This window comes from Haplochromis burtoni, unplaced genomic scaffold (assembly GCF_018398535.1).
Source record: "Haplochromis burtoni strain Fernald_Lab_line unplaced genomic scaffold, NCSU_Asbu1 Contig_360, whole genome shotgun sequence".
Lineage (NCBI taxonomy): Eukaryota > Metazoa > Chordata > Actinopteri > Cichliformes > Cichlidae > Haplochromis > Haplochromis burtoni.
The window spans coordinates 197483-213216 of NW_024582721.1; the positions used below are offsets into that span (position 1 = coordinate 197483).

The 15734-nt window shown below is 39.5% G+C and overlaps 1 protein-coding gene across 3 annotated transcripts in view; it reads left to right on the forward strand.

The window, feature by feature from the left end:
- The first annotated feature begins 667 nt into the window (after nucleotides 1-667).
- robo4 (roundabout, axon guidance receptor, homolog 4 (Drosophila)) overlaps nucleotides 668-15734 on the forward strand; it is a 39430-nt gene continuing 24363 nt past the window's right edge. For 2 of the 3 annotated variants that reach the window (XM_042228874.1, XM_005943353.3), the window contains exons 1-12: nucleotides 668-1063; nucleotides 5270-5596; nucleotides 9543-9700; nucleotides 10587-10707; nucleotides 10890-11028; nucleotides 11349-11476; nucleotides 12826-12941; nucleotides 13029-13260; nucleotides 13343-13464; nucleotides 13931-14102; nucleotides 14216-14413; nucleotides 14544-14586. In XM_042228874.1, coding sequence (XP_042084808.1) covers nucleotides 859-1063; nucleotides 5270-5596; nucleotides 9543-9700; nucleotides 10587-10707; nucleotides 10890-11028; nucleotides 11349-11476; nucleotides 12826-12941; nucleotides 13029-13260; nucleotides 13343-13464; nucleotides 13931-14102; nucleotides 14216-14413; nucleotides 14544-14586 — 1961 coding nt within the window. In that variant the 5' untranslated portion in view covers nucleotides 668-858. Of the gene's footprint in view, nucleotides 1064-3348; nucleotides 3730-5269; nucleotides 5597-9542; nucleotides 9701-10586; nucleotides 10708-10889; nucleotides 11029-11348; nucleotides 11477-12825; nucleotides 12942-13028; nucleotides 13261-13342; nucleotides 13465-13930; nucleotides 14103-14215; nucleotides 14414-14543; nucleotides 14587-15734 lie in introns of those variants that run through there. The other variant, XM_005943354.3, reaches the window with a different exon arrangement.

Sequence of the window (15734 nt, forward strand, 5' to 3'; positions counted from 1 at the left end):
AGTGTCACTTTAAAGCAAAGCAGTGAGAGAGAAAGGAGCCTTTGTACCCATTTTGTTCTTTTTTAAGCTATTGTTTGTCAAGTGACGCATCATTCCTCTGGTGTTATAATTCACAAATGAGCATGTGAACTTAAAATAATATTTCAGATGTGCCTTTGAGCAGTCCAAATAAAGGTTCCTCTGAAATCTGACAAAATGAAATAACTTTCTGTCTGTTCTTGTGCATTTTCTGAAAGTTATAAGCCTCAGCTTCAGAATGATCAAAATAGGTCCAGTTATTCTGTTTATGAGATGATCTCCATATTTAGACACTGTTACGCTGCATTTCATCAGTCAGTAGGTAGACATTTGATTGATGAAAGTGACCTGACTTAGCGAACACAGGCCTCACTCTCTTACCTCCCACTTATTTCATCTTTCTCTCCCCTCCTTCCTGCCCTACACTGAGCCCTGTTTTCTGTTCCCTCTTTATCCCAAGACAGTACCCCTGGTCCCCTTCTCCTCACTATGTGCTCAGCATGAGGTCTGAAACTTTTTTTTTTTTTTTTTATCATTGTTTGCCCCCAACCCAACCCCACATCTCCCAATTTCTTACTACTCAGAGGGGGTGGGGGGGTGGGGGGGGGGGGGGGGTGGAGACCAAAGAGGAGGGAGAGAGTGAGAGCAACCAGAGTAAGAAGGGAGGGAAGAGGAGCTGAGGAATATGGAGAAACATAAATCTCCAAATAAGAAGTGGGGCGTAAGATAGGTCACATGTTGAATGTCTGTGGAGTGCCACGGTAGAGAGTAGACTGAGGGGATGGTTGATACAGCCGAACCACAGTAAGGAGTTGGGGAATTGCATCCTGGACCCGTAGCATGAAGATGCGTGTCTGTGTGTGGCTCCTCTGGGTGTCCTGGTTCTGCACCTGTGCAGAGTACTCCAAGTGGTGCAAGTGTCATGGCATCGTGCCGGCAGAGCCAGGTTTAGACAAGAGGTCAAAGACCCTGTTCAAGGAGCGTGCTCATCACAGTGGGGGACACCAGCACACACCTCACAGGAACAGGGCACACCGCAGAAAAGGTGAGTGCTAAACTCACAGAGCTGGCAGACAGCACTCTGCTGCAGAAGAGCTGAAACTTTTCGTGCAAGACCTTTAAGTGAGAAGGTAGATGACAGCACCTTATAGGCTGGCATGTAGCGCATCTGACAGGCTTAGAGCTGCAACTAAGTTTGTGATTTTAAAACAGATAAATATCTTCTATGTTACTAACATTGCCTTTTGCATCCTTGTTACATAAAGTGTAAGTATTGAAAATCAAAAGTCATCATAACTTTTCTTCAAAATGTTTACTTTTTTTACTCTTTTTTACATTTCAAACTCTAGATCTATAAATGCATTAAGTTAATGACCAGATAAAGTAATGTAACTGTAAATGTAATCCAATGTTTATTTAAATCTAACTGTTTTACTAAACAAAACATATTTAAAATTTGTGTACTATATATGTCACAGCAAAAAAGTCAGTTCACAATTATGTTTAAAAGTAAGTCTCATCAAAGAGAAAACACATTGGCTGTATGTAATAAAGTCTCATCTATATTTTTTCTTCATAGTAGTTACATCAGCTCAGATTTATTAAGTGTATTAAGATCGGCATTTCGTTGTTGTCTTCAGTCTTTAATTATTATCTTAATCCGCCAAAAAAGACAACCTATTTTGGGTTAAATTAAGTTAATTCAGCCTTTTGTGTTGACAGTGATTGTTAATTCCTTTACAAGCGAATTTACTCTGAAGTCACATGTTGTCACATTCCTCACTACAGCTGACACATTCTTTCTTTTTTCTAATGCCTTCCCACCCTCTTTTCCTCATTTCCAACACCTTTGCTGACCTTTTGGTCTACAGCCTGAAAGAGGTCCCTTCCCTCCGCACATCTTGGTCCCAGCACCATTCCCATGGGCTGTGTTTTTGCAGGGGCGACTCATCCTTCATCCTCTCTAAAGCCTTTGTTGTAGGCTGAAAGCTTGCCGATGCCGAGGCCATCCAGCCTAAGTTGTTGGATCAATATAAACATCCATCACTTAGCCCCGGGCCTTTCTGACCTTCACAATGCACAGTTCAGTACACAATGCTTTATTTATGTGCGCCATTAGAAAGAATGAACTAGTGGTAGTCCATTTATTTGGGAGTTGTCCTCACTGTGGAAACTTGGAAGTAACTCAGCATCAGGACTGTTTTCTGTCTTTAGGAGATGTAGTAGAACTTATTCTTATACGGCATGGTTTTTTTATAATCAAAAACTCAATTTTTTGTATATTTGTACAAAATCTCTAACCTGTTTTTAGTTCAGTAATTTAAGATATCTACAAAAAGCTATAGTAAAACCTACTGTGACAAAGCCTTCAAGCTGAATTGCTGGACACAATGAATCAGGAGCAGATGTACAGTTTCCTTCTATTGTTAAATAAAAACATGGAGAGATTCTAAACTTCCTGCCACATAGGAGTGCTAGCACAAAAGCTGAAAATGGACAACAGCTCATGATTAAATGGAAAATGTAATACTTCCTCCTCCGTTCCTTTGATTAAACCTAAAATACAATATTTAAAGGCAAAACCAAACTCTACTGTTGATATTAATATTAGTGTGAAGTTTTGCTTGTTTGTTTATAGCAGTGTTTACAGTGGTCATCAGAAATGTATTTTCTTTTATTCTATTTCTTTTATAACTGACTCCACAGAATATAAATTAGTGCTGTGAGAATCACTGGCAAATATATTTTAATTCGACATGGTTTTCATTTATTCATTACTTTTCTTTGTTCAATAGCTGGTTATATTCTGTAATATTGTGGCATGTAAAAATCCAAAGAGCGTTGCTGGTCTCAGGTATTTCTGATAGTGTTATGCGATTTACATTTGGTTGTAGTAATGAAACGTTTCTTCCACGATGACATGTGGCCCTGACTTCTTTTTACCCTGAATTTCTTGCAAAAGTATCTGCAATAGATACAACGAGAGAAAAGAACTTACTATAACATAAACACAGGGGACACAGATTCATTAATCTCGATAGTAGTTTGCTTCATATAATGTAGCGTTTAACTTTCTGTGGTCAGAAAAGCGGAAACAAACCTTGCCATTTTGACTACAAATTAAAATCACATCAATTAAAATCACTAATAGAATGCAGTTTTATGGAATAAAGCAAATAAATTTATTTTTTATTTCCAAATAATAATAATAACAATAATAATATTTATTTCTACACTAATAATAATTTCTATACTAACATTGCGGGGGGTTTTTCGTGGTCTTCCCAGGAAGTTGATTCTGTTCACCGAAAACGGAATGTCCCGGTGAACAGAATCAACTTTCAGGGACGATTGAGCCTTGTGCCTCGAGACCTTTCGTGGTTTTATTTTGAAAACCATTCCATCAGGAAGCTAAATTTCACTGCACCTCCTAGCTGTGTGGAGTTGGGACTGCGAGGGAGTAATCGTTATAGAGCAGTAATTAAGTTTAAGATATATATATAGTTGCGGTAACTTTAAAACAAACAACAACAACAAAAAAACCCTCAAATGGCAATTTTGTGAAAATGAGGCGTAAATGCTACGTAACAGGTTAGATTTAAATTAAATATCAGAGGAAAGTACCCTGGTTGTTGACTTGGCTGCTCAGAATGATGAGCAGAAGTTATTTGGAGAACATATTTTTACCCGTGTTTGGAGTTCTCCTCCTCGGTAAGTACTGTTGGAACTCTTCCTGTCAACTAAACAACCTGTGTTAGAAAAGATGAGCATGCCTTTTAACTGTAATGTGTTACTTTGAATCCTTGACATGAAATGAAAAATCTAAAAAGACCTAACGTAGAGTTTTGAGGGGGATGTTTGTAATACTGCTGCAGGGTTCAGGGTTCCACTTGCTTTAATTCTAGCAGCTTCACCAATGCACAGATAAACTGTAAAAAACTGTAAGACAATTAATGTGTCAAAGTCACTAACGAGACCACACAGACCAGTTCCACAAAGAAGTGTAACGGAAAATGATCTTTCGGCCGATTTGTTGTGTGACCTCTCCTGATGAGTTTATGGTCTCAAGTTACTCACCAGTTTGAAGTGTACATATATGTATGGATGTTGTGTAATTTCCACATCCTGTCTGCATTGTGCTTCTGCTGCATGAGCTGAATGGATTTGTTTTTTAAATATAGTTACAATTATAATGAATCTGTTGCCAGCTGATCTTTGGGTAAACCTCTAACAGTTTATGAATTCATAATTTGTTCCCCAGCTTGTGCAGCTTGTTTGAATGGAAATGTTGGTGACGTTCAGGAGCGTCCTGATTACCACCTACCTCCCAAGAATAAAGCATTTTAGAAATGTCCTGAGAGTGTTTTGACCATGACATGCTGGTATTTTGACTGCATCCTGCCTTTGCTCTGAATGTGAAAGGACACAGTGACAATGAGGTTGGACAGCTTATTGTTAGCTGTAATGGGAAGGCATTTCCGCCTATAGTAAATGAAAGAACAGCTCAAGAGGGACAAGAGCTGTTTTGTTGATTGTCCTTTCCCATTTCAGACTCCCAAAATGTTGGGTCAGATTAAGATAATATTCAGTTTAGATGTGAATTCAGTTTCCTGTTTTCCTGATTATTTTCTTTAAACACAGCTGGTATAAATTACATTGAAAGCATGTGTTTTTCATAGTATAAATTAAATAAGAAGCAGCATCTGTGCTGTAACTTGCCTTCCCAAACCTTGCTAACCTAAGATGATTTAATGATGTAATTTAACACACTTGTAGGACTTTGTTTCTTCCCACATTTTAAGTTTTCAAAAGTGAGTGTTAAGTGTCTCTTGAAGATGGTCTTTTGTTCTGTGGCGGATGTCCCGTTGATGAGGAAGTTCCCGTCAGCTTTTGTTGGCCTGGATGTTCCTGAGAACCTCTGACTTCCGCTCCTGTCAGGAAGCTGATCACCATCTGTGCACCGTCTTTGGGTATCCAGTCCCATGGGAAGCTCAAACAATGGCATTCCATTGCAACTGGCTGCAAATACACATTGTTTGTTGGTAGCAGAGCATACGTTTGTTTGTTGTGGGTTTTGCTAGTGGCTGGAACTCAGGGGTGGCGATGTGTAGGGCTGAGGTTTGCTTCTTACAGAGAAAAGTGCTGTAATTTACACCAAATCTCCTGTTGTGAAACACACAAAAACAAACTCAGGAAATCAAAGCTAACATGAGCAGCATTGCTTAACCAATTCTCTTTTTATGCTCCTCAGGTTCCAAGGTTCGAGCAGAAGAGAGACCTCCCCGCATTGTCCACCACCCCTCTGATGTGGTGGTGAAAGTTGGCAATCCTGCCACCCTCTCCTGTCGCGCTGACGGAAGCCCGAAGCCAACTATTGAGTGGCTACGCAACAATCAGCTGCTAGAGACCGCAAAGAGAGATGGCCAGCTGCAGCCGATGATCCTTTCAGACGGGAGCCTCTTCTTTCTGAGCGTGGAAGGGGGAAGACAGGGGCAGTCGCATGAGGGTGTCTATACCTGTGTGGCTAGGAACAGTGCGGGGAAGGACACCAGCCGAAATGCATCGCTGTTTATCGCAGGTGAGACTGGGACATGTGTGGCTACTCATAGGACCTGCTGTACCACAGAAAATATTTCCCTACAGGCATAAAAAGAACTGTCTGTCTAACTGACAACTAAAACACTTTGATTAGATTAGTCTTTTCATATACAAGGCTCCACAGAAACATGATGTGTACGAGGTAACCAATCAGAAGAAAGTTGGCTTAAAGGGTGGTTGGCCTTATAGATAAATGAGGGTCTGCAAGAACATCTGGTGTCTGCGTGTATGTATGAATCATGCAAAGATGTAGTCCTTAAATAATCATATCGTAGTGCAACTACACTGTAGTCATATTTCGTATTTATTTTATATTTGTACAACGTATCAATAGTTGTTTGCCTTAAACATGAGTAGTAACAACCTTAATAATTTATATAATACATTTAAAATACAAGACCTATGAAGTGCATTACAAGACACCACACAACATAGAAACACTGAATTAAAAGCAACATAAAGTTAAATGAAAACCAAAACACTGAATGTTCAAATATACAAATACTGCAAAAAAACTGAGAGTAATAATAAAAAATAACCACTCAAAGTATAAAAACTGGTGTCAAATTTTTTGCATTAGTTTTAAAAATGCACACTCAGAAACAAACTTGTTCTTTATAAGCAGTCTGTTTTAAGGTCCAATCATGTTTTCTTCTGTGGGAACATCGGCCTCCCAGAGGCACAGAGTTCAAATGTTCATGACCAGTGTTGGTCAAGTTACTTGAAAAAAGTAAACTGATTACTTCTCCAAAAAAGTAACCCTGTTGATACTGATTACTAATTTTCAAAAGTAATTAGTTACTTAGTTACTTTTAAAAAACATGATACACAACTTCAATAGGTAATAAAACAATACACCTTTCATTTTCCATCATATAAAATGTAATCAAATGAAAAAGTCTCTTTTTAAAACTTGTTTTATTAGTTTTAATCCTTTAACTTTATGCACATTGCATCAAACAAAAATGTAATTATATGCAACAGTCTTTGACTTGAAGAAATTCATTTAACATTTGAACCTATTTTCTGCACAGTCCAGCATATTAAAAAAAGTGTTTTGTGTTTACACTCACTCTTTCAAATAGATGCAAGTAAAACACAGCAGAAAATAAATAAAATCAAAGACTTGGCACTGAGTCCTGTCGTTCGTAAATCTATTTTCACCTGTTTAGCAGGAGTGGAGCAGGTGGAGGTTTGCCCAGTGCCGCAGCGGTCATGTCAGTGGGGGGATCCGGGGGTTTCTCTTCTATTTTCTATTTCACATTCCCGTGGCAGCGTGCTTGGTGCTTGCTCAGAAGTTTAAGGGTTTTTTTGCTGTAAAAATAAGTTTTCTTCCCACGCACTGTACAGCAGACACTAATGTTTTTGTCACTTTTTTCAAAATCAAACTCAAAGTAAGGTCAGTACTTCCACGCTTTAAACGCTGTGTGCTGGTCATACTCTCCCCCACTCTATATATCATCCATTGTTGATCTGCAAATGTCTGTTACCATGAACGTCGCACGCGCCTACATCATTGCTATGAGACACTCTCACAAGCAAAATCACGGTTTAGTAACGCATTAACACAGCATGCTTACGGGAAAGTAACTGTAATCTAATTACTTTTTTGCAATAGTAATCCCTTACTTTACTCGTAATTTCAGGATTTTACTACTGATAAGCACCTCGCACACAGTCATTCACATTAGAGTAATGAAGTAACAGATAAGCAATTAGTTCCTTTTGTTTCAGTCTCTACTTTATCAGTGTCTGTTTTTTACAATGTATCCAGTTAAAGACATAAATAAGTAAATAAAATAGGAAATGTTCTTTGAATTAAGGAAATTAACTAAACTTCTCTAATGTTACGCATTTATTTCATACAATTCAAGCCCAACAGTCATGCTGACAGAGTCTTTTCATTTACTACAGCATCATTTCTTTATCACGTAGAAAAACGGCATAGTAAGAGACGCTGTTGAAATTGCACTTTTGTTTCCGTCTTATATTGAGATATGTCAGGGACTAAATGTGCAGACAAACTGCTTCACACTGCAAGAAATGGGATTTTCACAGGTCTGGCCCACTTTTGGGCGGTATGTGTAAAATTAATTTGATCTAGGGGGTTTATGTCTATATTTTTCACATAGTTTCATTACTGAACCAATCAAAACACATTTCCTGTCTCCTGTTCTGGTTTGTCTCTAGACTTATTTCCAACTCCATTTTTAGCAAAAATAGTAATCAGTAATGAAGTGCTTTAGCAGCTGAGATATTTGATATTCTCAGTTGCTAAAGCACTTAATTGACAGTAGAATTTCTTCCAAGCACATCAGCCTTATTTCCACAGGAGAATTCTGGGTCTTTGAACATCGGAATGCTTTTTAAGCATCCATTCTCAAGTCTCGCCCGAGTACAGACAAGTGTTTGGCTGGATGCATGCATCTTAAAAATAATTTCTAGATGCGCGTATAATTTGTTTTTCTCTAAAAAAGACAATAGATGAAACCCTAATCAGAGGTGGGGCAATAAAGACATCACACAGACACTCATACAGAGAGGTGATGAAGACGTGCGTGGTTACAGTCACAGAGAGACAGTGTCAGTGTTTGCTGGAGTCAAACAGTGTCCCAGTGAGCTGTTGATTTAATTCAGTTCACTTCAGGTAAATTCAGCTCAGCTGGACTTATACAGCACCACTTCACAACAACAGTCCCTACAGTATGAGGACCAGAACTCCCAACATTTCAAACCACCTGGCTCAATATCACTCCCTAAGCCGCCCTGTTACCTATTCATCTTACTCCAGTCTCACATGGTAGGTCTGACTCATCAGCCTTTATATCACAGTCAGATTGATGGTTGTTCATGAATGTTCATTAATGCATTATTTGTAGTTAAAATAATGTATTCCTTTTTGGAGTTTATTTTATAAAACCTTCTATGTTTGTATAGCTTTTCACTAGAATCAGAATCAGAATCAGAATCAGAATGGGGTTTATTGCCAGATGTTGAGGTTTACAACATTAGGAAATTGCTGCGGTGCTTCAGTGCAAACAATAAGAATTAAAGTGCTATGTAGAAAGAAAGATATGTGCATGAGATATACATGAGATATATACATGAGAATAAGAATTATGAGTGCTACGTAGAAAGATATATACATGAGTGCAGGTGGTGATCAGTGCCAAACATGAAATGATGCAGTGACACAGCGTAGGGTCATGTGTTATATCTATTCTATGTTCATAGAATAGATATAATATATAATGATATGATTAATATAATAGATAATATCCTTCATATTCTGGCATCTAAAATTGCAAAATGTCATGTGGGTCAACTGTCTAATTAAATAAACAGACTAATATGATTTCTGTTTAAATAAAAATTTATTCAAAATAAATTAAAAAATAAAATGTGTTAATGAGAAAATGTTAAAAATGTTGAGATTAAACAAATTTTCTTAAAAAGTAAAAAGCAATAAGAATGAAGAGGATATTTCCCCATTCAGAGGATGGCCATTTATGGTAGATGTCTGGTTATTTTACTTGGGAAAAAAGGTTCAGTAATGATGAGTAAAGCCCACAGAAAATATGAATTGGAGTTGATGGGAGCAGTGAGACACATGAATTTGTCTTGCTGGAAAAGTTGCAGTACAGAGAGGAATGCCTCTCATAAAGGTTTCCGACACATTCACAAGCTCAAACTGAGAGAAAATACACTGCATACTTGTTGCATATCTTTCTTACATGCGAGTGAGTCAAGGCTGTTCTGTGGTTGAATATCAGGAAATGTCACTTGTCCAACCCTCAGCTGAGGGTTGGACAAGTGCAGAAATAGACATTTTATCTCATGCAGACAGTTTATCTCTCAGTGTATTCAAAGATCCTTTATGGTTATAGGTCTCAGGTAAGCTTAACCTGAACTCTCTGATTTTGCAGTGTTGAAGGAGGAGTTCAGTATGCAGCCTACTGATGTGGAAGTGGCAGAGGGGGAAATGGCTGTTTTAACCTGCAGCCCCCCAGTGGGACATCCGGAACCTAATGTTGTCTGGAAGAAGGATGGGCTGCCCATCAGCAGTGCTGATCATCATTACACTGTGAGCTGTCTGCCCCTAATAAATCTATTACAGCTATATAACCTGTGTAAAATAGATTCTTACAACTGTTTGAAATGGAACTTCACAACTATTAACAAATGCAAAGGGCACCGTCACATGATGCTTCCTCTTAAGAACTTGCACTCTGACTTTTAGCATCCACACCTTTGTACATGTTCCAACCCTTTTAATGACCCTGCAGGACCTCTTTCAGGGCAGTTTCTATGGTAGGAAAAAGCTGGATCCAAATAGTTGAATGTCAAAACAATCCAGTATCAGTGTGAAATTTGTCATGTCGGCTAAACCAACAAACAGCAACACAGCAGCCAGCTCTTGGAGGAATTCTCATCAAATTGACAACAATATTACATTCGTTTGACAGTAACGCTCTAGAGGGTAGAAACGGATCAGATGAGGAATACTGGCACTGAAATCAGCCTTGTAGATGCAGGTGCAGACATCGCTGTCAGATTAACATAACAGCAGCAGCAGGAGGTAAATGCATAGTTCTTAAGGTAACACTGTTTGCATTGATAAGAGCATAGTACTGGATTGAATTCATTCACTAAAAATCACCATTGTATTAAAAAAACTGGAAAAAGTCAGATTATAAATTCTCGATAAATGCATTTGCAGAGGTTTGCCTGTGAAAGAAGGTCAGTACAAATCAATTTAGCTTTGAGGTCTAAAAAGTGCATGCTTTTACATTTCCAGCAGGGAGTTACTTCTGGTTCCACAAAGAAGTCTGATGGGAAATCTTCTGGCCGTTTTGTTGTGTGACCTCTACTAATGAGTTTATGGTCTCAAGTCACCAGTTTGAAGTGTACATATATGTATAGATCCTGTGCGATTTCCACATCCTGTCTGCATTGTGCTTCCGCTGCAGAAGCTGAATGGGAAGCTTATCATCGGTCCTGCAGAGAAAAGTCACTCTGGTGCTTACGTGTGTGCGGCCATCAACACTGTGGGGGAGAGGGAGAGCAGGGCAGCTCGGCTCTCTGTGCTGGGTGAGACAGGAACTGAAAACAACTCATCATTGTGTTAGCATCGCTAGTTTCCAATGCAATGTCAGCATTCCAAAGCAATATCACCCTCTGTAAGATTACCCTATTCAAGTTTTCCTTTTGCAAACAAAACACTTTGATACATGCAAAGCATAGTTTTGAGTTTCTCTTCTGTTGTACTGCAGCCAAGCCCGTACTGGTGCTGAAGCCAGAAAACGTATCAGTAAGAGCGGGAGAGTCTGCCCAGTTTTACTGCCAAGCTAAAGGTGACCCTCCACCTGCTCTGGTCTGGAGCAGAGAGCAGGGACCACTGCCCAATGGCAGGTAATATAGAACCCTTTCACATGGTCACTGGCTAATATTCATTTATGCTTTATGGGTGTGGAAATATTGCAGACTGTGGCGATTTTAAGTGTTAACATTTTATGTAAAACAGACACAAAACACCAAAAAGCACTGCGCTTCAGAGCAGTCTTTGTTTTTCAAATTCAAAAGTCCAAATTATTCTTAATCTTTGTCTACATCAAGCTGTTAAGTTATATGGAGGCTTGTAAATGAAATCAGTTGAATCTATGCTATGTCTAAATGTTGATCCTTTAGACGAGATGAGGGGGACGTGAAATTTCAAATCCATGTGTGCACAGGTACATCGTAAACCCAGACCAGACTCTCCAGATCCATTATGTGACAGCCCTGGATGCCGGGAAGTACACCTGCACTGCTCTCAATGATGTGGGTGTGATCACTGCCAGTGCACAGCTACTAGTTGAAGGTGAGGTTACATGATAATGCTGTTAAAATATATCTGGTGTCATGTGTTTTACAATCACTCGATGAATGTTAAAAACACTCTGCTTCAGCGTGGGCCATCAGAATGTTTTCCTACGATTACTCTAAGTGTAGGAAATGAGTGCTTCCTTCACACAGTGACATTTCTGTTTTACAGCAGTCAGAGCCACAGTTTAGACATGATTGTTATGATTTGATATACTGAAACTAATTCATTTCATCATGTGGTGTCTACGACTTTAGTTGTAGTCTTCTGAATTCTGTAATTTGGACGTGATCGTAGTAAGTCCACATTTGGGAGGTAGGTTTGTGATTAGATTATTGTTCGTCTTTGTGCAAAGGTCTGCACATGAAGGAGAGAACAGTAATTTCCCAGAAAGTGCTGTAGGTTTTTTATTAAAACAAAGTTACATTATATACAGGATGCAAAGGCAGAGGTGTTTTTCATAAATTAGCTGATTTGGTCAGTAAATAGCTGAAGAATAGCAGAAACGTTAAGCACAGCTGCTCATTCTGGAGTAAGATCTTATAAGCTGTGGGCGTGCTTTGCTGCATGCATTTGCATTTGAATGAGTTGAAGCAGTTTTTGAAACTCGTGTTGGAGTTGTCCATGACAATCAACTGTCTTTTTTGTCATGGAGTACCTGTTGTCTAACTGAAAAATAACTTACCACAATTGTATATGCAAAAATATGATGCAAAAAATACCTTAGCTCAGCTTCAGACATTATAATATGCTCACTTGCAGATACTAAAGTGCTTATGCATGCCACAGTTGTAGATATTTATTCATCTCATACACCTTTCTTAAACACCTCTCCATAAAAAAATCCTTATCTTTGCACTGTCCAATGCACATGATGTTAAAATGTTTACTCATAGATTTGAGCAGTTAATGAAAAATAACAGAAAGGGAACCATGTGAATCATATGTTATGGTCTTCATAACTGCAAAATCTCCGTCCATCTGAACAGCTGTGAGGGTTTAGCAATCTCCCTACCATCATCATTGCACCAAATGAGGGTGAAGAATGATGTTTATCCTTTGGTTAGCAATTGAGGGATTTGAAGTATCAGTGGAAAGACTTTATGAATCTGTAATGTAAGTTTAGAGTCTTTAGGAACATGTTTGTGTTCAAAGAAACCTTGCAGTTCTATGTCAGCGGTAGATTCTTGCATTGTGAATGAATTCATGAAACAAGTATGCTCTAGGTTAACGTTGGCTGGTGAATTTTCACTGCACAATCTGGCCAGCAGCAGAGAAGTCCTCACACACTGCTGCAATCATTGTGGTTAATGCAATGGGTTTGAATAAACCACTTGTGTTTCCAGAGGCTGCCAACACTAAGCAGAAAGACCTCCACAAAGAGCTGTCATCCCTGCGTGTGATTCTGGAGAATGTCACCGTCATGGCCCCTGATTCTAACATGTCCTTCGTACAGTGGAAGGTAAGGGAAAGCTGTTGCACCACGTGTCAGAAAGAATGCAGGAGTATGACACGTACACGATCCACATTGTATTTTCTCCCTGACCAGCTCCAGTCACTCCCAGCGCAGCCGCATTACCTTGATGGCTTTGAGGTTCTGTATCGCTCTCTGCTCACTGCCAGCTCAGACTGGGCAGCAGAGAAGGTGACATTCCCCAGCTTCCAGGCTCAGGTGGGCCCCCTAAAGAGAGGCTACAAGTATGATTTCAAAGTTCGGCCTTATGGCAGCGGCTTATATGGGAGGGAGAGCAACACCCGGCACCTGAGAGTTTCTGAGACAGGTGACAAAGGTTTTTACTTTATCTTTGTGATGTGAGAATATTCATTGTGTTTTGCTGGTAATAATAAGTGCTCTGTTTACAGTGCCCAGTGCCTCTCCTCGGGCTGTGTCAGTAACAGTCAATCATGAGCAGAATAACACCATCCATCTGAGCTGGGAGCCTCCTCCTCCTGTAACCCACAATGGGATCTTACAGGGATACCAGGTAATTACAGTAGGACTGCACGACACAGTTATCTGTTCAGCAGACTGTTGAAACCCTCAGGGAAACATAAATCCTTACAGATTGTAATGAATCATGCTGGAGTCATTTTAAGAGGGAAACATGGGATACAAACAGTCCTGCATACAAATATATGGAAGAATTAATCAGCAAGTGGAACAAGAAACAGATTAACCAATCACTGTGCACTAAGATTCTGAGGCAAACTTTGTGATGGAAGAAATGTGTTGTATTGTAGACATATTAAATATTTAATAAAGAAGAGCACATGGTTCTTAGTAGGAATGTTTTATTCTGTTATAACTGGAGTCTCAGTTACTGGTATGTCCATGTGGAGCAGCTGATGAATTGTTTAGTGATTAAAGCTTTATCCACACAAACGATTTTGATCATGTTTGGGGTGGATACAAGCTTCAATCTCACTCTTAAAGATGCAAACTTTCTTCAGGTGTGGTGTGTGGAGCCCGAAGAGCAGCAGTACCAAAACTGGACTGTGGATAGTAGCCAACTGAGCCTTCATATCTCTAGCCTCAAACAAGGGAAGCAGTACTGGGTCACCATAGCAGCAGTCAATGGGGCTGGAGTAGGAATGCTGAGTGACCCTCATGGATTTGTCATCAGTGAGCAATACAGCTGTCAACTTTTCATTTCTGTATCAGGACAGATAAAGACCAGCGTGTGTTCTCAGACTGGGTTGTATTCATTCATAATGTGCTTCCATTCTGCTGCTCAGACTCACAGTTAGGTGGACTACCCGAGGCAGATAGCCAGAGGCGGCGTTTGTCCCCGGTCCTGGCCTTTCTTCAGGACCCTGTGTTGCTCGGCAGCATCGGCGCCGTCTTGTGGTGTGTTCTGATGGGTGCAGCGATCTGTCTCTTCAGACACCACAGCAGGACCGGTCAGCTGATACCAAGACCTGACAAGGCTAAAGGTATGAGTTTAAGGCTTTAATGTTCACCATAGTAAAAAGAAAAAGCCGAACCTCCAATACACCCACAAAGGCTTTGTGATAAACAATAATATGCATATTTTGTTGATACTATATCTTCCTTTATTTTTAGGTTTGCGAAGACTAGCCGGTGAAGATCTCATTATAAAACACAGGTAAAATGAAAAGAAGACACATATTCGATTCTGTTGCGACAATAAAGTGACAGGAATACATTCAAACCACTAAAACCAAGTGTGGATGAATCAGCTTTACATTCATTCAAGTAGTGTCTTGAATGTGCACAAACCACTTTGAATTATAGTCAGCAAGTCAGCTTTTAAAGTGTTGGTAAGACAGCTGGTTAAATGTATTACATTCATTCTCTTAGATGTTTGTTTACAGACAAAAAAACACCTTCTTTTACTTGATGGCGCGTTGAAGAAGCACAGGAAGTAAGCAGTAGGCGGAACAGAAGCAAAATCTGTTTTCACCACCTAAAAGTATTCACCTGGAAAAAAAATGTTGGGGGAGGGGGGGGGGTAGGTACAAGGTAGAGCAGGTCTTCTGCCTGTCGGAAGGTTGATGGTCAGATCCTTAACTTAATGACTAAGCATTTTTGGACAGGATACTGAACTCTCTGTAATGGGTTCATCTGTGAATTAGTGAAAAGCACTACGTAAGAACCAGTCCTCTTTGCTTTTCCTCCATCCAGTACTTTCCTAAATCTATCTGTGTGAGCTTTAAAGGGAACGACTCCTTTTACTGACTCAATACTTTACACAGGAATTACTGAGTGACCTAACCCTTCGAAACACGAGCATCACAAAATATTGAACAGAAACCACCAAATGGTGTTACAACTTTTAGTAGAAAATAAACTCACCAACCCCTCAATTCAATTCAATTTTATTTATATAGCGCCAAATCACAACAAAAGTCGCCTCAAGGCGTTTCGTAGATGGCTGCATTCACTCTAAAAAAAGTTCAAAATTGTTCCAAGTTACCTTCATTTTTTTCTCTTGCTTCCATCATTGCATGGTTTGCAGTACTGCTGCCTTCTTATTCAAACTCGGGATGTGCCAGCCTCTGACATGACTATGGTTAGGTAAATACTAGAGCACCACTGCTTCTTATATAACGCTTTTCTACTCTGAGCACTTACGGCGCTTTACATAACTCGCACAAGCACTTCTCCTACCAAACATTCACACGTATTCATATGAAGCAGCTCGGGGTTAGTAGCTTGCATGCAGACTGGAGCAGACGGGGATCGAACATGCTTCATCTTCCCCTCTACTGTCAGAGTGTTTTGTACTATTCA